Consider the following 24,175-nt stretch of genomic DNA (forward strand, 5'->3'; position numbering starts at 1 on the left):
GGCTGTTTCTCAGAGGACTAGCCTTAGTGGTCTGCCTAACTGATTTTTCCTTTTCTTCTCCCTCACTATTTCAGCTTATTTAAAAGACAAGTATGTTTGCTTGTTTCTGGGTCTGCTTTGCGGATCTGCAGTCCTATTATACCTGGCACATAAGCTACAGCATATGCTATTTGGGAGAGTGGGGAAGTACTTGCCTAGAAAATCAAGAGGGTTGTGTTCCAATTCTGTTTTGGCCCCCAGTTAGTCCCCCTAAGTAAGACATCTTCTCAAGGTCCTTATTTCCTCATTAAAAGCAATAAGTGAACTGGACTCGTTCTTTAAGTTCCATTCTAGAACTGTGATTCTAAGGTGACTTGCAGGTTCATCTAACAAGACATAACACTCATAGTCTGTTTATGTTAAGTCGCTTTTGAAATATTTATTATCAGAAACCATCCAACATGAAATATGAGTTATTAAAATGTTTTTCTTCATGTTTCAAATCAGAAACAGTAATTCAGAATTCAACTAGCATCCTAATTTTTAAAATCAAAATAAGATGACCAGAATAATAAAACTTACATTCACAGTATTCAATCTAGAAAATATATAATTAATAGAATGTTAAAGCCAAAAGAACATTTGAAAGACAGAAAGAGAGAGAGAAGGGGAGGAGAGAAAGAGAGAGAGAGAAGAGAAAGCAAGAAAGAGAAAGAGAGAGACAGGAGGAGGAGGAGGATTGAGAGATGGAGAGTTTGAGATTGAGACTTCTTATGAAATGTATTTTAATGACAATTACTCCTTAACAACTGTGCATTGAGAATATTTGAACATATTGTTAAAAGCTAGGGGAAAAAATGTCAAAACACAGAAGCAAAATGATTCTGTATTTCCTGAAGATATATTTTGAGAAACAGAAAAATTATTTCCCATTTCTCTATCCCCCAGTACCAAAAGGGAGCATTTTACATTATGCACATCTCGATAATATTTTATAGAAAATAAATGCAAAGATATTTACAATTTAATTTAATATTTCTTCTTCAATTTGTTTTTTATAGCAGACATATTAATTTCATTTTGAACATGATATGCCAAATATCCTGAACTTCCAGGAATGAAGTCATGTAGCTCCCCAAGGAATTTCTTCATGGCATCAATTGATATATAACCTACAAAATAAAATTTAAAAAAATAGATAGATATATACTTGAAACCCTCTCATACTATTTGCTTTTCAGTGTCTTTGATTTATTAAAGACTTCTAAAGAATGTTTTTAGAAAATAAGTAAAAAGAAGAAATAATACCAGTGAGAAGATTCTCCATGAAACCTTATAATTATCAGGGAACACCTCCTCTTCCCCTCCCCATAAATTTCTGCCACCTTTTAAAAGATTAAAAGGTGGATTAAAGCCACTTTGACTATTGAGATTGTGATGTCTAGGTTGGGGCTACAACATAAAAGCACTTAGACCAAAATAACTGGGAAGTGTATCTAGCTTAGAGGGTAATCACTTAGAACTATCCATCCAACTAGCTACTAACAGTGCAAAGAGTTCAGCTTCCCTGTTTCAGCAGGCAACACTTTCCTGCACTGCTAACACTGGAATAGGATTCTTTTAACAAAAAAAATTAACAAAAAATCGATTTTACTGCTCAGTCAACAAAGATCATGGGTGAGAGTAATTTTGATGTCAATTAGTTATCCAAAACAGATATGAGTCATATAAAAAAACACTGCCTAGAATGGAGACAGCTTAAGGACTCTATGACTAAGCAATATTAACTTGATATCAATTGGTTACTATTTAAATGATCACATTTTATGTGTAACACAAGTGTTTGTGGCTTTTACTAAAATTGAAATCTAATTTAAAAATAAATATTGTGTGAAAAAAATTCTGGTAGAGCTCAAGGATGACTGAATTTAGAACACCATACCATCAAGATCAACAGGATATCCTTGCATATTGTTTAATCATTTTTAATGAAAATAATAAATTCACAGTTAATAAATTAACTATGAATCCAAGCATATAAAAATTGACTAGTATCTTTAAAGATATTTTAATCATGGTCATTTACTTTAGGAGCTCTCGAAGCACTATTACTGTACTCCATGAGTTCATAATCTTTGCCTAATGGTTATGTATCTGTGTAAAATAAACTAGTGCAGAAAAATATCACTATTAGTGTTTAGTTAATTTCACATATACACTGTGCAAAACCTCTGAAGATGTGTGAGGATAGGAATTTAAAAATTACTACATTACTAAAAAATATTCCTGTAAGTATAAGAAGGATAGGACATTTATGGCATCAGAAATAGATTATTGTAGCATTTTTGAATAGTCAAGGACTTTAGGATGAAATGGACAGAAACCTAATTTAAACTAACTAAAACAAAAGGGGAGTTTACTGGAAGGACATTGCCATATCATCCAAGCTGTGAGGAAGGCAGGCATATCGCTGGGACTCAGAGTTAATTAGAACCAGCTATGATCGCTCTCACCAGTCTGAAGTTTTTAGGGTTTTTTTTTCTGGGGTGTGTGTGTGTGTGTGTGTGTGTGTGTGTGTGTGTGTTTTGACAGGGTCTTATTTTGTTGCCCATGCTGGAGTGCAGTGGCACTATCACACCTCACTGCAGCCTTGGTCTCAAGGTTTTCTCTATGTATTAGCCTCATTTTCCTTTTTGGAGGCAAGTTGGCTTTTTTTTCATGGTAGAAAATATGGCCAATGACAGCTCCTAAGTTTTACATCTCAGAGTTTTGATCACCTAAATGAGAATGACTTGAGATGCTATGTTCCACATCTAAAAATCCAGAAGATCTGCAATTAGCCCAGTTCAAATCAGGCATTCACTCTCAAAGCAAATGTTGAGGGTGGGGAGCAAGCTCATGTTTAAAAAAATGTCTGTCCCTGTGTTATCCAGATAAATTGGGAGGGAGAAGGGAATTCCTAAGAAAGGCACTCCTGGTGGACAATCCCACATGCATCTGTGATAGCCAGCCACCCAGTGGCCCCAACTGATCCCCACCTCCTGATATTCACAGTCCACTACCATTTTGTACTTGGTTTGATCTGTGTAACCAATGGCATATGACAGAAGTGATGCAATGTCACTTCTGAGAGTCGGATGTAAAAAAGACTATGGCTTTTTTTCTTGGGCATGCTCTTTCTTATTCTTGGATTTTTCACTTTGAGGGAAGCAAACTACCTACCATGTTGTGGATGGTACATATGGAGAGGCCCATTTGGTGAGGAGTTGAAGCCTTTGGCCAAAATCCAGCAAGGACCCAACACCTGCCAATAACCACTTGAGTGAGGTTTGAAGTGGATTTTTCAGTCCCAGTTGTGCCTTGGAATGACTGCATTCCAGCTAACAACTTGACTGCAACCTTACAAAAGGCTATGAGACAGAAGTACCCAGCTAGGATACTCCTGGATTTCTGACCTTAGAAACTGAAATAATAAATGTTCACTGGGTCAGGTGCGGTGGCTCGTGCCTGGAATCCCAGCACTTTGGGAGGCCAAGGCAGGAGGATTGCTCGAGCCCAGGAGTTTGAGCCTGACCTGGGCAACACAGTGAGACCTCATTTCTATAATAAATAAATAAATAAATGTTCATTGTTTTAAGCTGCTAAGTTTTGGAGCACTTTGATTTACATCAATAAATAATACAGCATCTATTACAGATTTCCAAACTTTTAATTATCAGAATCTTTTGATTTGAAAATTGTTGCCAGCAAAGTATTTATAATTATTAGTAATTGCTTTCTTACTCTTATTAATCACATATGTAACTGTCAATCAGAACTTCTTATCATGGGTGGTAATAAGTGATATTAGTCTGAGAAAATTTAATTCCAGTCAAAAGCTGAAAACAAAACAAAAAATCTTTTGATGATTTAAGGAATATTTGGCAATGTCTAGGGACATTTTTGGTTGTCACAACTGGGGGAGAGATGGGTGATGCTGTTGGTATCTAGTGGGCAGAGGCCAAGGTAAATATGCTATAATGCACAGGACTGACACTCACCTACCCTCGCCCTAACAAAGAATTATCTGGCCTAAAATGCCAGTAATGCCAAAACTGAGAAACTCTGTTCTAGGCTATTGCCCCAACTTGTATTTTCTATAACAAAAGACCACAATTAATTCTATTTTCAGAAATTTAATAGCCAATGTGTTGAACCCAACCCATTCCAAAGAAGAGATAGTCAAGTTTTAGTCACAAAAATTGATACCACAGCCTAAATCAGAACTCTTAGTCACTAAATGTTTAATTAACACAAGCTGATTTTTTCCAACAAGAAGTTATTCCTTCCTGTGCAGCAGACGGGCTTGATAAAAAAAAGAGAAGTACTCGTCATTTCACATCAAAATTAAAAACAAATACATTATCTCTAAAAATGAAGATTTCTTCCAAGAAATTGCTATTATTTAATGCAGAAATACAAAAAAGGAAATTTATTCAACTGAGCAAGTAAAAAGATTAAAAATTTTTAGTTTAGTTCTACCAATAAAATTCACAACAGAGTATTACCACAGGTTGAAATTATACTTTTAAAATTCTGACTAATTTTTTAATGGTTTTTTTTTTTTTTTTTTTTTTTTTTTTTTTTTTTTTTTGAGACGTAATCTTGCTCTTCCCCCAGGCTGGAGTGCAGTGGCGCAATCTCGGCTCACTGCAAGCTCCACCTCCCGGGTTCACGCCGTTCTCCTGCCTCAGCCTCCCGAGTAGCTGGGACTACAGGTGCCCGCCAACGCGCCCGGCTAATTTTTTGTATTTTTAGTAGAGACGGGGTTTCACCGTGTTAGCCAGGATGGTCTCGATCTCCTGACCTCGTGATCCGCCCGCCTCGGCCTCCCAAAGTGCTGGGATTACAGGCTTGAGCCACCGAGCCCGGCCTAATAGTTTTTTAAAATTTGTTTTTGTGTTACACTGTTATGTCTTTTTGAACAATCAGACTGTTTCTTTATCCAGCAATAATACAAAAAGCAGCACTATTACATGTCCAAATGTAGGTATATGTCCTTATCTATGGTTGATTTTAATATTTATCATTGCTCTTTTAAATATATTAATAAACGTTTGGTAAGTCCAAATGAACAGGGATAGTAACATGGCAAGACATCTAGGATTTAGGAAACTGTGGACTAGCTGCAAGAGGTAGTTTTAACATTGCTAAATACAGAGAAAATGATAAATATACAAATTATTTTTTAAATAAGCTTTCAAAAACCCATACTTTAAAAATTGCTCCTTTAAAAGCAATTTTTTAAAAAAATCTCTATTTTTGGCCAGGTGCGGTGGCTCACGCTTGTAATCCCAGCACTTTGGGAGGCCGAGGCGGGTGGATCACGAGGTCAGGAGATCGAGACCACTGTGAAACCCCGTCTCTACTAAAAATACAAAAAATTAGCCGGGCATGGTGGCGGGCGCCTGTAGTCCCAGCTACTCACAGAGGCTGAGGCAGGAGAACGGCGTGAACCCGGGAGGCGGAGCTTGCAGTGAGCCGAGATTGCGCCACTGCACTCCAGCCTGGGCGACAGAGCAAGACTGCGTCTCAAAAAAAAAAAAAAAATCTCTATTTTTAAAATTGTTATCAGTGACTCCACTGAATACTACTCAGATCAAAGTATCTAAATATCCATCTCACTCAACACAATTCAAATCCCAATGACCACTTTTCAGTTGGTTCCCTTGGTTCTATCCTCTCAATGTCAGCCGTGGTTAGTTGTCTTCTCTTTATGTAGGGCACTAGGATAGGAAACCCAAATAAGGAGTCCATGGACATCTGGGTAATCCATGTATAGGCTTCTGGGCATCTGTGAGTCTTTTACAATTATATGTAAAGTTTGTGTGTTATGTTTTTGTTTGGTTTTTAAAATATTTATGTATTTGATATTGAATGGAATGGCAGTGTGTGTGTTATGTTTGTATGTGCGTATGCTGAGGAAAGGGGCCTATGTTTCATCAGATTCTCAAAAGAAACTCTGATTGGAGCTGTTCATATAATTTATCTTCCAAACTGGGACACTTGAGAATTCAAAACTAATGCCAGAACAACAGCATAAACTGGGACTGTCTCATGTAAATAGGGACATGTGGTCACCCTACCTTGATACCATTGTTTCAGCACAGAAAATATAAAAGCATATTCCTGGGTCAATTCTGCAGGTAATTTATTCAATATATAAATGACGTGTCCTCCATTACGAGGCTTAATAGAGAAGGCTCTACTCTCTAGGTATCTGAAGTACAACAGCTTTATTCAACACAATATTCCCTTGTTTCTTCCCTACCTGAGTTTACTCTAAATTTTATTTTAAACTACCTGTTACCATGTTGTTAACTGGGTAATTCTGTAGAGGGAAGTACATCTGCTTTTCTACAACTGGAGTTCTTATAAAATGCTTTTCTGGGCTGTAAAATAAAACGTACAGAAAGTCACATATACATAGTATATATATATATATATATGTCTATATGTATTATATTTATATTAAAGTATATAAATAAATATTTATAATACATATTTACATTTACTATAGTATATTACACCACATATGTATATATTTGGATTTGTTTTACAAGTGAGAATTTATTCCAGGCAATATATATAGTGATTTTTTAAAAATATATAGAATGCTTCACAAATTTGCATGTCATCCTTGAGCAGGGGCCATGCTAACCTCTGAATAGTTCCAGTTTTGGTATATGTGCTGTCAAAGTGAGCACATATACAGTAATTTAATTGCTCTTAGATCAGACTTCAGTCTTAATGGGTGAAAATGTTAATTATGAACTTCTTTTGTGCTTTTAAGTAATATAAAGACCCATATAGATATTCTAGTGTTCTTGGCCACTTCACAAAACAAGTATTTGAGTCTATAGAGTCCTGGGTCTTTTTCTCAATATCCCTGAAAGTACAATAATGCAATACTATATATTTAGACAAAATACACATATACATATACAATATTAAATCTGCCAAAAGAAAAGCATAGTAGATTCTATTTTAAATGATCACAATATTTTTGTTAGTGTTCAAATAATTGGGCCTCTATTAACTATTATTTCCATAGTTTACTGTAACAACTAAAAACTGATGTCTAGACCAGGCACAGTGGCTCACACCTGTAAATCCAGCACTTTGGGAGGCCGAGGCAGGTGGATCACCTGAGGTCAGGAGTTTGAGACCAGCCTGGCCAACATGATGAAACCCCATCTCTACTAAAAATACAGATCAGCTGGGTGTGGTGGCACGTGCCTCTAATCCCAGCTACTCGGAAGGTTGAGGCAGAAGAATTACTTGAACCCAGGAGGCAGAGGTTGCAGTGAGCCAAGATCCTGCCACTGCACTCCAGCTTGGGCAACAGAGTGAGACTCCATCTCAAAAAAAAAAAATTGATGTTCTAATTACACAATTATAAAATCTAAAAAAATTATATTCTTATTTTTAAAAGCTAAAAGGTGGCCAGGAACAGTGGTTCATGCCTGTAATCCCAGAATTTTGGGAGGCAGAGGCGGGCGGATCACTTAAGGTCAGGAATTTGAGACCACCCTGGCCAACATGGTGAAACGCTGTCTCTACTAAAAATACAAAAATTAGCTGGGTGTGGTGACAGGCAGCTGTAATCCCAGCTATTTGGGAGGCTGAGGCGAGAGAATTACTTGAACCTGGGAGGTGGAGGTTGCAGTGAGCCAAGATGGCGCCGCTGAACTCCAGCCTAGGTGACAGAGCCAGACTCTGTCTCAAAAAAAAAAAAGGTACAAGGATCTTGGCTAAAAGATCCTATTTTCATTCATGCCTTTTTGAACAGTCACTATTCAAAAATGACAATGTTTACTATACTTAGACCACATATAACTAATAATGTAATTGTATAAAAATAAAAACCTCAATAATTAAAAATTGGAGTCATCCTTAAATTTATTATTTTCCTAAAAATCTAGAAGTACACTGAGTAATAGCAAAGGCTTTATTTTCCATTTTTAAGGCCTGGTACAGTAGCTCATGCCTGTAATCCCAGCACTTTGGAGGCTGAGGCTGGTAGATCACCTGAGGTCAGTAGTTCATGACCGGCCTGGCCAACATGGTGAAAACCTGTCTCTACTAAAAATACAAAAAATTAGCCGGTTGTGGTGGCACACGCCTGTAATCCCAGCTACTCAGGAGGCTGAAGCAGGAGAATCACTTGAACCTGGGAGGCAGAGGTTGCAGTGAGCCGAGATCGTGCCATTGCACCCCAGCCTGGGCAACAAGAGCGAAACTCCGTCTCAAAAAAATTTTAAAAAAGCTTCTATTTCATTTAAACTCTCTCAAAAGAAACTCTACTCATTAGGATGAGATCCTACAAATAAAGCAAAATTGTGTTCCCAGAAAAGTCAGGGACCACCCATTATTTAATTCTGGCCAAACAATAAAAGATAAAGGGAAAAAGAAGGGGGGAGGATTAAAAGGAAGAGATATTGTGAAAGAAGGAATACTTTCATTATTTTATTTTATTATTCTTTTTTGGGAGGACAGAGTCTCGCTCTGTCGCCCAGGCTGGAGTGCAGTGGCGTGGTGTCAGCTCTCTGCAAGCTCAGGCCTCCCAGGTTCAGGCCATTTTCCTGCCTCAGCCTCCCGAGTAGCTGGGACTACGGGCGCCCGCCACCACACCTGGCTAATTTTTTGTATCTTTAGTAGAGACGGGGTTTCACCGTGTTAGCCAGGATGGTCTCGATCTCCTGACCTCCTGATCTGCCCACCTGGGCCTCCCAAAGTGCTGGGATTACAGGTGTGAGCCACCACGCCCAGCTGGAATACTTTCATTATTAACAAATGATATGACTATGCACCATGAAGAGCCAAGAGAATCGATTAAAATATCCTTAGAATCAATTAAAATATCCTTAGAATCTTAAGGAATTCCAAATGGGTAGATATAAGACCAATACCCTCAATTCAATAACTCAGAGTGGCTGCTTTTGCTGGTAAAGTGGAGGTTATCTTTAAGGAAATCGGAACCTGTAGTTATCCCTGGCAACCTGATCTGTTTTTGGCTGTTTCTAAACATTAGGGAATGGAAACTCGGTGGTGGCCCTAAGTAGCCTGGTTTCGGGCTCTCTTGGATGCACTGATAGAAGGTGATACCTGTATGCTAAATTATGTGAAAACTCCAGCAACTCCAGTTTCAACATACTGAGGAGATGCTTTTGTTGCTTCCCAATTTGCCCATATGAAGACATCAAAAAAGGACTTAAGGATTCAGAGAAAGAGAAATCTTATGTTAAAGAAAAGAATTAGATTTTTGGAAGAAAAGCTTATAGGAGCTCAATTAGATGAAGAAACAAGTTTTGTGGAATAGCAACAAGTAAATAAGGCCTATTATGTATATTGAAAGATTTGCATTGAGAGATGATTTAAAGAGCAAATTGGATAAAATGAGTAAACACAACTCTGAATCTTTAAAAGTATTGAATAAACAGATGCAATCTAAAGAAGTAGAACTCTAGCTAAGGACAGAGATGGAAACTCAACTGGTGATGAGGAATTTCAATCCACCTTCATCAAACTGGGAGGTGGAAAAGTTAAGCTGTAACCTGAAGATCCACGGTTTGGAACAAGAGTTGATGAGGAAAGAATGTAATGATCTCGAAATAGAACTACTCAAAAAACCAAACAAACCTATCTGTATCAGGAAGACAATCTGAAGAGCAGAGATCTCTGAAGAGTAAGAACTTCAAGTGATAACATGCAGAATGTATAATGGCAACTGAAGAGATAAATGTCTAATTTATATCTGGTGACTCAAGTGCTAGCTGAACTATTAAGAAAACTGGAAACCCCAACTGCAATCAAGAAAGTCTGCACCTCAGTAGGATGCATTGAAGACCCTTGGAAAGACGGCACAAAACTGCACATGATGAATTTTACTGCAATATATACAAGACTTCCCCTTCTCTCACCAAATGGCAAAGCTCTTTGTTATACTACATCTTCCCCTTTACCAGGAGATATAAAGGTTTTATCAGAGAAAGCAGTCCTCCAATCACGGACAGATAATGAGAGAACCATTCCTAATGAGGGCAGACACTCTTATGGCAGAAATTCTCTGGAAGATCATTTTGAGTATTCCCAATCCGTCCTGACTCAAGTGAGACAGCATTTAGGGAAATTAAAGTAAAATTTTGCCTTCTAACCAGTGTGCCACTACTGCATTACTTGGATCAACATAATCAAAATTTTCTTTATAAGACTTAACTCTGTAAAGACTCATCATTTGATCACAAGGACACTGTCTCTTAGTGGTTCTCTCAAGAAATTACTTAATAAACCAAATGTAGATTTTGATTAAAATTTTGTAGAGTTCTTCAGTACATGCATTTGAACATACTGTATGATATTATGTAGTTTATTTCCGGTATGAAAGAATACCCTCCAGCTCCATATTCTAAGAAACAGATACATGCTACTAATTTCTTTTTTTGATACATGGCCTCACTCTTTCACCTTGGTTGAAGCACAGTGGAATGACCATAAATAGCTCACTGCAAACCTCAGCTCCTGGGCTTAATCAATCCTCCTGCCCCAGCCTCCCAATTAGCTAGGACTACAGGAGTACACCACTACACCCAGTTAACTTTTTTTTTTTTAATCTTTCGTAGCGACTGGCTCTCTCTCTCTGTTGCTCAGACTGGTCTTGAACTCCTGGCCTCAAGCTATCCTCATGCCTCAGCCTTCCAAAGTGCTGGGATTACAGATGTGAGCCACCATGCCTGGCCTGCTACTATACTAATTAATAAATACCTTGGGCCCAGAAGTTCAAGACCAGCCTCAGCAACATAGTGAGATGCCATCTTGACAAAAAAAAAATTAATTAGGCTGGGCGAGTTGGCGCACACCTGTAATCCCAGCACTTTGGGAGGCCTAGGGGGGTGGATTGCTTGAGGCCAGGAGTTTTGAGACCAGCCTGGTCAACACTGGAAAAACAAGTTTCTATTAAAAATACCAAAAAAACCTGGCTAGGTGTGGTGGTACACACCTGTAGTCCCAGCTACTCAGGAGGCTAAGGCACGAAAATTGCTTGAACCCAGGAGGTGGAGGTTGCAGAGGATATAGTGAGCCAAGATGGTGTCACTGTACTCCAGCCTGGGTGACAGAACGAGACCCTGTCTAATTAATTTTTTTAATTAGCCAGGCGTGGTGCCACACATCTGCAGTCTTAGCTACTCAGGAGGCTGAGGTGGGAGGATTGCTTGAGCCTGGGAGTTCCCGGTTGCAGGGAGCTATGATCATGCTACCTCACTGCAGCTTGGGTGACACAGCAAGATCCTGTCTCTCTCTCTCTCTCTCTCTCTCTCTCTCTCTCTCACACACACACACACAAATTAAGTAAATAAATAAGTAAACATAAGGTGTTTAAGAAAGAAAAAAAATCCTCTTTATACCATAATTTCCACATCTGATAATTTACATGAAGAAAACTATCAAAAAAGTAGAGTAAGATTTATTTTTAAAAAGATGTTCATGGAGGTGTCATAAAAGTAACAAATTCTAGGCCAGGTGTGGTGGCTCATGCCTGTAATCCTAGTGGCATTTTGGGAGGCTAAGGAGGGAGGATCTCTCACTTCAGCCTGGGAGGTTGAGGCTGCAGTGAACTGAAATCACGCCACTGCACTCCAGCCCTGGGGGTCAGAGTGAGCTTTTGTCTCAAAAAAAAAAAAAAAAAAAAAAAGGTTAAACAAAATGAAATGCCATATGCTGCCATACACATCATAATATCAAATAAGATTTTTCAGCCAGGTACAGGTGGTTTATGCCTGTAATCCCAGCCCTTTGGGAGGCTGAAGCAGGTGGGTCACTTGAGGCCAGGAATTTGAGACCAGCCTGGGCAACATGGCCAAATCCCGTCTCTACTAAAAATACAAACAATTAGCTGGTGTGGTGCGGTGGCATGTGCCTGTAGTCCCAGCTGCTTGGGAGGCCAAGGCATGAGAATTGCTTGAACCCGGGAGGCAGAGGTTGCAGTGAGCCGAGATCACGCCACTGCACTCCATCCAGCCTGGGCAACAGAGTAAGATTCTGTCTCAATTAACAACAAAAAACGAAGGTTATTACTGGAAAGGTTATTACTGGGAGAGGATTTGGGAGAAATTAGGATTTTATACTAATTCTGTACTGCCTGATTTTTGTACATCAAGTTTGTATGGTGTAAAAAATCAATGTCCCTAGTACTATGCTAACAAATGCTTCAGCGGGTAAATTGAGGGTATATTTTATCTGTGTTCACACTGCACCGTCTGGTGTTTCCACAAAGAAAAGGCTCTAAGTAGACACCTACCTAGGGTTTATTCATATCCTTTGTCCATTTCTGTTGTTTTTGGATTGGACATATTTTTCCCAGATTTGTAATACCTCTTTGTATATTAAGGAAATTAGCCCTTATGGGAGAAAAACTTGAAAAAATTATATAAATTACATCGTTACTTTTTATTTTGAAGAAAGATAACTATTACTTGATCATTTATATTACAGCAGCTAAATACCAGACTGTAGGGTGCCCCAGTCCCATCCTCCCCTCCCCCAATTCCACTCCTGGCTTGCTTTCTGTGTCCTGACCAAAAATCACAGAGTGCTTTGACTGCTCTGTGAGACAGCCCAGTGCAGGGTTTTCCCATCGGGCTTGAACTCAAACCAGGACCTTAAACATTTCCAGACACTGATAAAGGTATCTAGGTTACTGCTCAAAACACTGAAAGAAACTGGCCTCAGCCCTGAGTCAGATTCCTTAAACCCTCATATAAACTCCATACCCAGACCCCCTCACTGTGGATATACCTAGATAGAACACCCCTTATATCTCGTCCATTGCAAGGATTGGTGCAATGCTCTAACAAGTTCCCTCAATAAATGCTTTAGACTGATTACTCTAGTTAGTGGTTCTTTCTTTAGAATCCCAACTGGCCCCAACTTGGGACAGTTTGGGGCACGCCCTTGTGGGGATTCCCCTGCCTCCACTTTTAGGTTGACTCCGACCACAGGTTTGGAGGGATAAAACATAGACTTCTGAAGAACCAATGTTCCCTATGAATATTTGAAAACCAACTGAATTGGAAAATATGGAACTAGGACTAGATCATGTAAAAGCCTGCAATGAGAAGGCCTCTCATAAACTGGTCCTAATATAACGGCAAGGCCATGTTTGTTTGTCTTTTTAAATTAATTTCTTGTTTTTCTTTGAGACAGAGTATTGTTCTGTCACCCAGGCTAGAGTGCAGTGACGTCATCACGGCTCACTGCGGTCTCAACCTCCTGGGCTCAAGCGATCCTCCCACCTCAGCCTCCAAATAGCTGGGACTACAGGTATGTGCCACTATGCCCAGCTAGTATTTTAAATTTTTTATAGAGATGGGGTATCCCTATGCTGCCCAGACTGGTCTCAAATTCCTGGGCTCAAGCGGTCATCTGGCTTCAGCCTCCCTAAGTGCTGAGATTACAAGCATGTGCCACAATGCCCAGTCTAAATTTAATTTCTTAAACCAACGTAATATATTACAAGCAATTTGGAAAGAAGAGGGAAAATCACTCACCACTTTTCATCCTAATTAAATTACTGCTAATATGTAGTGTATTTCCTTCCAAGTAAAAAATATATTTTAAGACTCTTTTGTAGTTCATAAGCATGATGATTGGGTTTTCACACACAGATACACATAATTTTTAAATAATTTATTAACCGTTAACCTACATAAAATCCTTGTCTCCATTCTGCAGAGACAGTATAGTGTGCTGTATTATGAGATAGTATAGTATTCTACATAGGAAATACCTGGTATAGTATTTAATGACTACCATTTAAATGAATGGGCTCTGACTCAGTTCAAATCCTGCTTCTCCCCTACTTAATAAAGTTTGTATGACTTTGGGGAAATTGCTTATCTTTCTAATCATAGATCTCTTTTTTTGTATAATGGGAATTATTATAATGCTGTCGATCTCATAGGAAAACTGAAAATTAAATGAGATAAGCACACAATCAGTGTTCACAGATTTCTACATTGAATTGAATATCAATGAAGTTTATGAATTCAATACCTTTCGGATAATTCTTTTTTGTGCTCTGTTGCTAGTTCACTGTTTTCCCTAAGGGTCTTTATTTCATTTGGTGTTACTTCATCATGCTGTGGATAGAAAAATAAATCACATTTTAAAAAATCGTCATTCCAATGATCCAATCAGTAATGTTTTTAAAAAGGAAAAATAAACTGGCAATATATATATCAAGAGCCATAAAAATATTTACACATTTAAGTACACTCAATCTAGCTTGGTGGAGAAAATTTATAAAATTTTGTCCACACACACATGTAATTATACTATATATTTTTAGAGACACATAAAGAAGACCAGAATTTTAAATATACCAGCTGTGGTTATGTCAGATAAGTAAAACTTTAACTGATTTTTTTCTCCTTTCAATTATTGAAATTTCCTCTAATGTGGTTATATTACCTTCTAGTCACAAAAATAAGGAAACAAAAAAATTTGCTACTAATTTAAACTTTCTTAAAATCCTTGACTTAAGGATTCCTGTGAGCTACAAATCAAAAATATAAAGTAAGCTGAACAAATTATATTTCTCCTTCAACAGGACAGTGAAGTATTTAGTTGTAAAGATGTAAAATAACTAAATGTATGTTAAGCTTTTTCTAAATAATTCTGTGAAAGCAACTTAGATACTGGTACCTATCACATAATCTATTTATTTTATATACCAGTAAGAAGTTTCTTTTCTTTTTTTTTTTTTTTTTTTTGAGACAGAGTCTTCCTCTGTCACCCAGGCTGGAGTACAGTGGCACAATCTCGGCTCACTGCAACCTCCGCCTCCCAAGTTCAAGCAATTCTCCTGCCTCAGCCTCTCGAGTAATTGAGATTACACGCACCAGCCACCACGTCTGGCTAATTTTTTGTATTTTTAGTAGAGATGGGGTTTGCCATGTTGCCCCGGCTGGTTTCGAACTCCCAAGCTCAGGCAATTGGCCCGCCTCAGCCTCCCTAAGTGCCAGGATTACAGGCGCGAGCCACGGCGCCCAGCCACCATTAAGAAGTTCCTATAGTTAAATAAAAACTTAAATCCACTCCAAACAATAGTAATGCTCCCCAGATTTACCCCTGTTATTGCCATTCAATGAATACCTTCCACGTATATATGCTATGGTTACATGATTATAATTGGCTAATACTCATATCAACCAATATTTTGAAAGAATCGACAAACTCTTTTATCATGTAATAATATAACTTCGAGTCAATGTCCATACAAGCATGTTTTAGTAATTTTTTAGTAGAAAAAACATTGGATTGGGTTAGAGCTGAGAAAATTTGGCTCCACTTTGCTAGTATCTGCCAATGTGTACTAAAATGGGTCATTATATTTTCTTTACCTTAGTTTTCTCATGTATAAATCTAAATGATGAAATTAATGATCTTTAAACTCTAAAGTTCTGGTAAAGTCAATAATTACCACCAAATAATAACCACTGCATTACTGCTCACGTTCCTGGAAACACTGTGAAAAGTCAAGGATTAGATATTTCAGTCCTTAGTACAGCATACTATTACCTCCTGGGCAAAAAGACTGAAAGAACTATTATTTTCAGATGCTGATGCCTTGGGAAGAAAAAGCAAATTAATGACAGAAATATAAAATATATAAGTTGATAGCCTGATTTTGGACATAATGTAAAGGTTTTCTATATGATATGGCTGTGGGTTTAAAGTTTTAAAAAATAAAAAATAAAAATGAAAGATTTTCTCCCTAACTCTTTATTGTGAAAATTTTCAAACTTACCAAAAAGTTAAAGAACAGTACAATAGGCCAGGCGCGGTGGCTCATGCCTGTAATCCCAGCACTTTGGGAGGCCAAGGCAGGCGGATCACGAGGTCAGGAGATCGAGACCATCCTGGCCAACATGGTGAAATCCCGTCTCTACTAAAAATACAAAAAGTAGCTGGGTATGGTGGCAGGTGCCTGTAATCCCAGCTACTTGGGAGGCTGAGGCACGAGAATCACTTGAACCCAGGAGATGGAGGTTGCAGTAAGCTGAGATCCTGCCATTTCACTCCACCCTGGTGACAGAACGAGACTCCGTCTCAAAAAAAAAAAAAAAAAAAAGAATAGTATAGTAAATACCATATACCTTTCACCTAGATTCACAAAGTGTTAACATTTCCAACACCTTGAGTATCTCCTCTCTCTTTTTATTTTTGTGGAACCACTTGAACACATTTGCAGATGTGACATTTCCACTCTCTAATACCTGGCATGTGTTTTCCAAAAATATACATTGTTTTATCTTTACAACACCATCACACTTAAGAAAATAAAATGTAATACAGTATCACCCATTATACAGTTCATTGTTAAATTTTCCCAATTGCTCTCCAAATGTCTTTTATACCTCTTCTTTATTTCTCTTAATCTACTATGCTCCTATTGTTTTTTTTGTATTTTGTGACATTAACTGATGTTAGAGTCCAGGTCAGTTAATTGTTTTGTGGTATGGTCCATATTCTGGATTTGTCTGAATGTTAACTCATAATTAAATTCGTGTTAAATGTTTTGAACAAGAATACTGCACAGATAATATTGTGTATTTATTATATAATATCAGACTGAACATAATGAAAGGTTGTTCCAATATTGGTGATGCTAAGTTTGCTAAGTTAGTTAAATGGTGCCTGCCAGATCGCTCCATTGTAAAGGTATACTGTTTAACTATGTAACTAATAATCAATCTGTGGGTGATAATTTGAGATCATAGGTTTAGAATCCATTAATGACCTTATCTAAATCAATTATTATATTTAGGGTTTTTAAAATGGTGATTTTTCTATTTTATCTTTCTTTCTATATTTATTAGCTGCTATTTTTGTAAAGGAAAATTTTCCTTAACCCACCCTTATCTTCCTTATTTTCTTCCTTCTTTCCTTTCTTCCTTCTGTCCGTCCTTTTTTCTTTATGTCTGCTTTTGGAGTATCATATACACGTATGGAATGCTTCACGAATTTGCGTGTCATCTTTGTGCAGGGGCCATGCTAATCTCTGTATTTCTGATTTTAGTATGTGTGCTGCCGAAGCAAGCACATGGATGCTTTTTACCTAACATATTATGATCCATTATTGTCATTATTAGTTTTAATGCTCAATTGTTCCCAAATTTGGCTATTACCTAAAGATTTTGAAGTAAGTCAAAAGCATAAGTAAATCTGAGGCAGGATGGCGAAAGCTACAAAACAGCCATTTTTCCAGTATTGTACACTTTTTTTCTTCTTGTTTTGGTTAATTAGGCAGCCCCCGAACCAGAATAGGTTCAGACAGACTCTTGTACACATTTATTGAGGGGTGTTATTCAAAACATTGAACAAACAGCACATCATAGGAATTAACCAATCAGAGTCCACACTGGCAGTAAAGAACTGGTAAATGGCAGGGCGCGGTGGCTCACGCCTGTAATCCCAGCACTTTGGGAGGCCAAGGCGGGCGGATCACGAGGTCAGGAGATTGAGACCATCCTGGCTAACACAGTGAAACCCCGTCTCTATTAAAAATACAAAAAAAAATAGCTGGGCGTGGTGGCGGGTGCCTGTGGTCCCATCTACTCTGGAGGCTGAGGCAGGAGAATGGCATGAACCCAGGAGGCGGAGCTTGCAGTGAGCCGAGATCGCACCACTGCACTCCAGCCTGGGCGACAGAGCAAGACTCTGTCTCCAAAAAAAAAAAAAAAAAAGAGCTGGTAAATACTACGCACCTATTATTCTCTTCTTATTACTAACAGAAGCAAATTTTCAAGTTTCTTATGGGAATAATTTTATGTATACATAATAACCTCAATTTTACTAACGTACTACTCTAAAACAATGTCGAACCAAAGAATATTCAATAACAGCATGCCCTTTAAATTTCTTATTCTGGACCGGGCACAGTGGCTCACGCCAGTAATCCCGGCACTTTGGGAGGCCAAGGTGGGCAGATCACTTGAGGCCCGGAGTTCGAGACCAGCCTGGCCAACATGGTGAAACCCATCTCTACTAAAAATACAAAAATTGGCCGGGCACAGTGGCACACGCCCATAATCCCAGCTACTTGGGAGGCTGAGGCAGGAGAATCGCTTGAACCCAGAAGGCAAAGGTTGCAGTGAGCCGAGATCGCGTTGCTACACTCCAGCCTGGGAGACAGAGTGAGACTCCGTCTCAAAATAAATAAATCTCTTAATCTGATTCATTGGTGCTAACATGTCACAAGTAAACATTTTAAAGATAACTTTGCTTTCAGAAAATGTTGAAACTGCAGATTCTAATCAAGTACCTTAATTTACTCTTACCTTTTCTATCAGAAAATGTTGGTCTTGTTCCCAAATAAAACTACCAATTTTTCTTCTTATTTCTGTGATGAGAAAAACAAATCCAATACTGGTTTTTTTTTTTTTTTTTAGAATCTTCTGAATTTTGCTAAAGTCTGAAATTTCTAGGCCAGTGTTATTCTATTTGCAACAAAATCACATAACACACTTGTTAAAATGCAGATTCCTATTGAATCAGATTATTGAGGAGGAGCTCTGGAATTTGCATTTCTAACAGACTCTCCAGATGATTCTAATACACTTTGCTAATCATTGTTGTAGATGTTTCCTGCTAGAATATATCTATATATATATTTGTATCTGTGTATACATTAGATATGTGTGTGTACATATATATAATATATACATCATTGAGGTATGTTCATCCACTCTTTTTATATCTATATTTGTATATACATATATATTAAATATACACCAATATCTATATCTGTATCATTAGATATACATTAGATGTATATGTATATATGTATGTATAGATATACCTCTGCATTTATAGATATATATATAATAATGCATGTATCTATATAATGCATTAGCTATATATTAGATGTATATCTAATGTCTATATAGCTATAGATATTGATACAGATACACATATATAGATATAGATATAATAAAGGGTGGATTAACAATATGTCTAGTAAACATGGGTACAGGAATTCTACAATGGTCAGCATGTCGAAGGACAATGTCATCATCCAAACTCAATGATCTCAAAAGTTTTCACAGTAGCCAAAAGGACAAAAAAGGTAATATTACTCTAGACTTCTGCTGTCCAGTATGGCAGCCTCTAGCTACATGTAGGTACTGAGCACTGGAAATGAGTGGTTAATCCAAATTCAGAGGTGCTGTAAGTATGAAATAAATATAGGATTTTGAAGACTTAGTATCAAAAACAGAATGTAGGGTATCTCAATTTTTATAGATTATATATTGAAATAATATTTTAGATATATTAGGTTAAATAAAATATATTCCTAAAATTAATTCTACTCACTTAATTATGTAATTAATTTTTTTAGAGAGGGGGGTCTCAGCATGTTGCCCAGGCTAGAATGCAGTGGCTATTCACAGGGGTGATCATGGTTCACTGCAGCCTCAAATTCCTGGGCTCAAGGGATCCTCCCACCTCACCCTCTAGAGTAGCTGGGATTACAGGTGCATGCCACCTCACCCGGCTATTTTTTATTCTTAGTAATGTGGCTACTAAAAAATGTAAAATTAATATGTGGCTCAAATTTGCATCTCACACTTCTACTAGACAATAGGCAGATTAGAAAGGTTATACTTTTAATTTTTTATAACAAGCATGTTTTCATTTAAAACAGATTTTTGAAAGTTTAAATACATGTTAATATAAGATGCTGAACTCAAAGATAGAATAGGAGTGATAATTTAAAATCATATAAGTAAATAGGAGTGATAAATTAAATCACAGCCATTCTACAATATAAGCTCCTTGAAGGTGGGTATTCACTGATTGGCACAAGTAGTTTTTAAAATCAATTCCCCCATCCAGCCATTAATTGATTTATGTAACGACTTAGAACAATTTAGTGTTATTACTTATAAGTAGGTTTCACCAGGACATCGACTATGGAAGGAACCAAATCTCTGGGGTTTCTAATGGCTTTTTTATAGAAATAATTTTTAAGTTGTTTGTTTTCTTTTCTTTTTAATACTCTCCTCACTGGGAATATGTACTCATCTTCACTCTGTCTTTCGGGAGATGAACACGTATCTATGATGTGTATGATAACACGTATCTTGATATGTAGGCAAGCTACATATCAAGAATTGATATGCTTGCCTACATATCAAGAATTGGGTAATAATACAAAACCTACCCATGGGGTAGTTAAAGTTAGCCCAGGCCAGGCACAGTGGCTCACGCCTGTATTCCCAGCACTTTAGGGGGCCGAGGCAGGCGGATTACTTGAGGTCAGGAATTCAAGACCAGGCTGGCCAACATGGTGAAACTCCATGTCTACTAAAAATATAAAAATTAGCCGGGTGTAGTGGTGGGCGCCTGTAGTCCCAGCTATTTAGGAGGCTGAGGCAGGAGAATCGCTTGAACCCAGGAGGTGGAGGTTGCAGTGAGCCGAGATCACACCACTGCACTCCAGCCTGGACGACAGAGTAAGACTCCATCTCAAAATAATAATAATAATAAAGTTAGCCCAGAAAAAATAGGCAGGATTTGGGTAGAAGAACAGGATAAGAAAGGGTGTTCCAAGCAGGGAAAACTAAAAGCACCAATCTCAGAAGCAGTTTATTTACTTCCCCATCCTATTTCCTAGGGCTGCTGAAAAAAATGATGTGAAGGTGCTTTCAAATGTATTTTAAAAAATACAAATACATGGGTTTATCATAACCAGTCTTTAAATATCAGAAGAAAAAATTAGAAAAATAATGAAGAGATTCAAAACTAGCAAAGAATACATTTATTAAATGCTCACCATATCAGACAACTTAATATATTATCTTATTTTTAGAAATAATTTGAAATTATTAAAATAAATAGAGACAGTGTCTCACCATGTTACCGTGTTGCCCAGTCTAGTCTTGAACTCCTGGGCTCAAGTGATCCGCCCACCTCAGTTTCCCAAAGTGCCGGGATTACAGGCACGCCCTACCACACCCGGCCTATTATCTCATTTTATCCTCAAAACAACTTCAGAGAAGTAACTTGCTAAATGGTCACAAAACTAGTAAGCATCAGATTGTAGCCTGTGAAGGCAAGATCTGCATCTGTTTTATTCTCCACTGAATCCCCAGCACCTACCCAGGTTGAAACCTGGCCCACAGGAAGAGCTCAATGAATGTAAGAATAAACAATACATAAACAAAGTCAGGATATACACCCAAGGCAATCTGATCCAAAGTCCATGCTTTTTCCACTTAGGTTAAATAGATAGAAAATTCAAAAATATGTGACTGAGAACAAAATAAGTACAGTTGAATTTGGCTGTTTAACAGAGATTAGCCAGGTTTGGCTGTCTGACAGGGATTGGCTGAATGATCTTTGCTAACCTTTTTGCAGGCACGCAGGAGGAAGAATGAAATGACCCAAAGCCACCGAGTTTTTTATTTCGGCATTAGCTACTGCAGAGAGATAGTAGGCATGAAAAACTGTAGCATTATCTTCTATGTAATCAAGGCTCTGATATATTCTAGGAGAAAGAAAGGAAATATTTTAGGTTATGAAAGAAACAAGAATGTATTTAACCTTTCAAAAGAATAAATAACTGGAAGTAGGGAGACAATTACATTGAAGCATACATGTATGCTGTCCTTTTCTGGCAAGGAAGGAAAAACACATGGCATAAGATACTACTTTCTGGGGACCTATATCTGGCACATCTCAGCTTTACAGGGTTGGTTAATGACCATATGAATTAGGAAACTTGATCTAAAACGGTCGTGTTTACTGGGCATCAACAGTGGATTGAGCTAGCAGCCTATGGGGCTTATCCATGGTCATTGCTATAAAGAGGGATCAATTAATCCTGAGGTGAGGAGTGTGCATGCAGTCAGAGAAAGCTTCACATGTAAAAAGCAACATCTTTTCTATAGGTGGAGATAAGAAGAGCATTACAAGAAAAAGGCATGCATGAAGGTACAATAATGGCAGTTCGGGTTGACTGGGCTACGGAAGGCATGAGAAAAACTGGGAAATAAACAAGGTAGGCACAGCCACGATCTAAATCTGTAGGAAATCGCGGGGGCAGGAGGAAGTGGGGAAAGGAGGGTGGTAGGGCCCTGATCTGATGTCTGGTTTGTAAACGAAATCTGACAGCCATGCGAAGGGGGATCTCAGGGAACAGATTCAAGGCACAGTAGCGGCTTAGGAAGTTACTTTGATAGTCCCGGCCAAAAGGGAATTAAGGTGCTACTAAGTTAGTGGCAGTGAGGATGAAGAACAATTACAGGGATCTAATTCATGGTATTCGGCCACTGACTGATTCATGGCGTAGGGTTATTATTCAAAGTTTTGGAGAACACAGGCCCTAGCGCAGGTATGAGGGGAAATGAGAAGATTTGATTTAGACATTGAGTATGAGGGGCCTTCAAGGCGCTACATGCGGGTGTAGAAGAGGCAGCTGGAAACACACACTTGGAATTCAGGAAGAGGCCCGAGGACCAGAGAGAAGCCTGTGACACTGCAGCAGAAAGGAAAGGAGGTTGTCTATTTCTTTCCCTCAAATCTAGGACTGAAAACTTGCCCGTTTCCAGTCTCACCCTATCGTCAATATTATTTATTTATTTATTTATTTTATTATTTTATTTATTATTTTTTTGAGATGGAATCTTTCTCTGTCACCCAGGCTGGAGTGCACTGGTGCCATCTTGGCTCACTGCAACCTCCGCCTCCCGAGTTCAAACGATTCTCCCGTTTCAGTCTTCCGAGTAGCTGGGATTATAGGTGTCCGTCACCGCGCCCAGCCTCATCAATATTTATTAGTGGACTGCAACTTCCATCCCTAACTCCCGGCTCATCCTAACATAAGAGGCACTGCCAGGTCGCCCTCAGTACCTCAGCGTGTCTGGGTGCGAGGCATCACAGCTGAACAAGAAGTCGGCGGCTCGCGGGTCACTGATCGTTCCCCCTTCAGCCACTGTGGAGGTAAGAACACAGGGTGAACCTATCAAGCGCCCTGGACCCAAAGCATCAGACAGAGGAGGATGCTCCCCTCACCACCTAACCCGCTGCTTCCACTCAGCTTCCTACCCCAGAATTGCCTCAGATCGCGGCTAACGCTGCCGCAAAACCAACCGCGCTGCCCTTGAAACATGGCGTCGCCAAGCCTGCCGAGACGTGAGAGAGGAGGCCGCAGAGCTGAGATCCCTGATTGGTTCCAGGACCAAAGCCAAGCTCGATGATTGGTTCTCAAGAGAAATGGCCGGGAAAGGCCTGAGGCCCTCAGATGAGGGACAGTCGCTACCAGACTGAGCTGACTGGTTCTCGGGATCACTTAGGGGCCTCTCAGCCTTTCCCTGATAAGAGGAGGGCGGCGACTCGAGTTGGTGAGGGTTTTTTTTTTTTGTTTGGTTGATTTCGTTTTAAATTTTGAGGTGGGGAGTTTTAAACCCTAAATATTAACAAAGTTACCATGCTGTATGTGTACAGGCATAGGGCAGATTCTGCAGCATCAAGTATTATTTTTGAAGCAAAATTCATTTCATCATTTCATCTATAAATGTTTCACTTTGAATCCCTTAAAAGTGAGGACTTAAAAAACACACACACAACCGCGACACCATTCTCGCACTTAAAAGATAGTTCAATATAGTCAAATAGCACCAGTGTTCAAATTTCTGTTTTACTCAAAATTGTTTTCCTTTTACAGTTTCCCGTCTCTTACATCAGTTGTGATAAGTAGTTATAGTTTTCTGGTGTTGTGTTCCTTTAAACATTAAAAAATTGTTTATGTAAAGTCCATAAAATCTTTCACTTTTTTAATATCTGTGGGATCTCTAGTCATGGTTCTTGTTTTCATTTTTTTGTCCTTGTTTTTAAATTTTTCCTCCTACTTTAGTCACCTCTCTGACAATCTTTTTCATTTCTGATACTGGTTATTTGTGCCTTCCCTTTTTTTATTTCCTAGTCTGATTGGAACTTTGTCAATTTTTTAGCTTTTTCAAAGAACATACTTCTGGTTTTATTGATATTCTCTTCATGTATTTCTTTTCTATATCATTAATTTTAGCTCTTTATAATTTCCTTCCACTTTTCTTTCTTTAAAATTGCTGTTCTTAGGCTGGGCGCAGTGGCT

At 38.4% G+C, this 24,175-nt stretch overlaps 1 protein-coding gene, 2 non-coding genes and 1 pseudogene across 3 annotated transcripts; 1 reads left to right on the plus strand and 3 right to left on the minus strand.

The window, feature by feature from the left end:
- Window positions 1-398: 398 nt before the first annotated feature.
- TERB2 (telomere repeat binding bouquet formation protein 2) lies at window positions 399-23,220 on the minus strand. Its single transcript, XM_030813796.1, has 7 exons — window positions 23,131-23,220; window positions 22,936-23,017; window positions 21,432-21,571; window positions 18,360-18,421; window positions 14,071-14,156; window positions 6,322-6,410; window positions 399-1,151 (listed from the first exon to the last, which is right to left on the minus strand). Exons 1-7 carry the CDS (start codon window positions 23,192-23,194, stop codon window positions 1,009-1,011), a joined length of 666 nt encoding a protein of 221 aa, XP_030669656.1. The 5' UTR covers window positions 23,195-23,220; the 3' UTR covers window positions 399-1,008.
- On the minus strand, window positions 6,622-6,725 carry LOC115835601. The gene has a single exon (XR_004030640.1). It is a non-coding gene; the product is annotated as a U6 spliceosomal RNA (small nuclear RNA).
- Window positions 9,212-10,236, plus strand: LOC105739858 (annotated as a pseudogene).
- On the minus strand, window positions 17,021-17,122 carry LOC115835607. The gene has a single exon (XR_004030645.1). It is a non-coding gene; the product is annotated as a U6 spliceosomal RNA (small nuclear RNA).
- Window positions 23,221-24,175: the final 955 nt, after the last annotated feature.

This window comes from Nomascus leucogenys, chromosome 6, assembly GCF_006542625.1.
Source record: "Nomascus leucogenys isolate Asia chromosome 6, Asia_NLE_v1, whole genome shotgun sequence".
Taxonomy (NCBI): Eukaryota; Metazoa; Chordata; class Mammalia; order Primates; family Hylobatidae; genus Nomascus; species Nomascus leucogenys.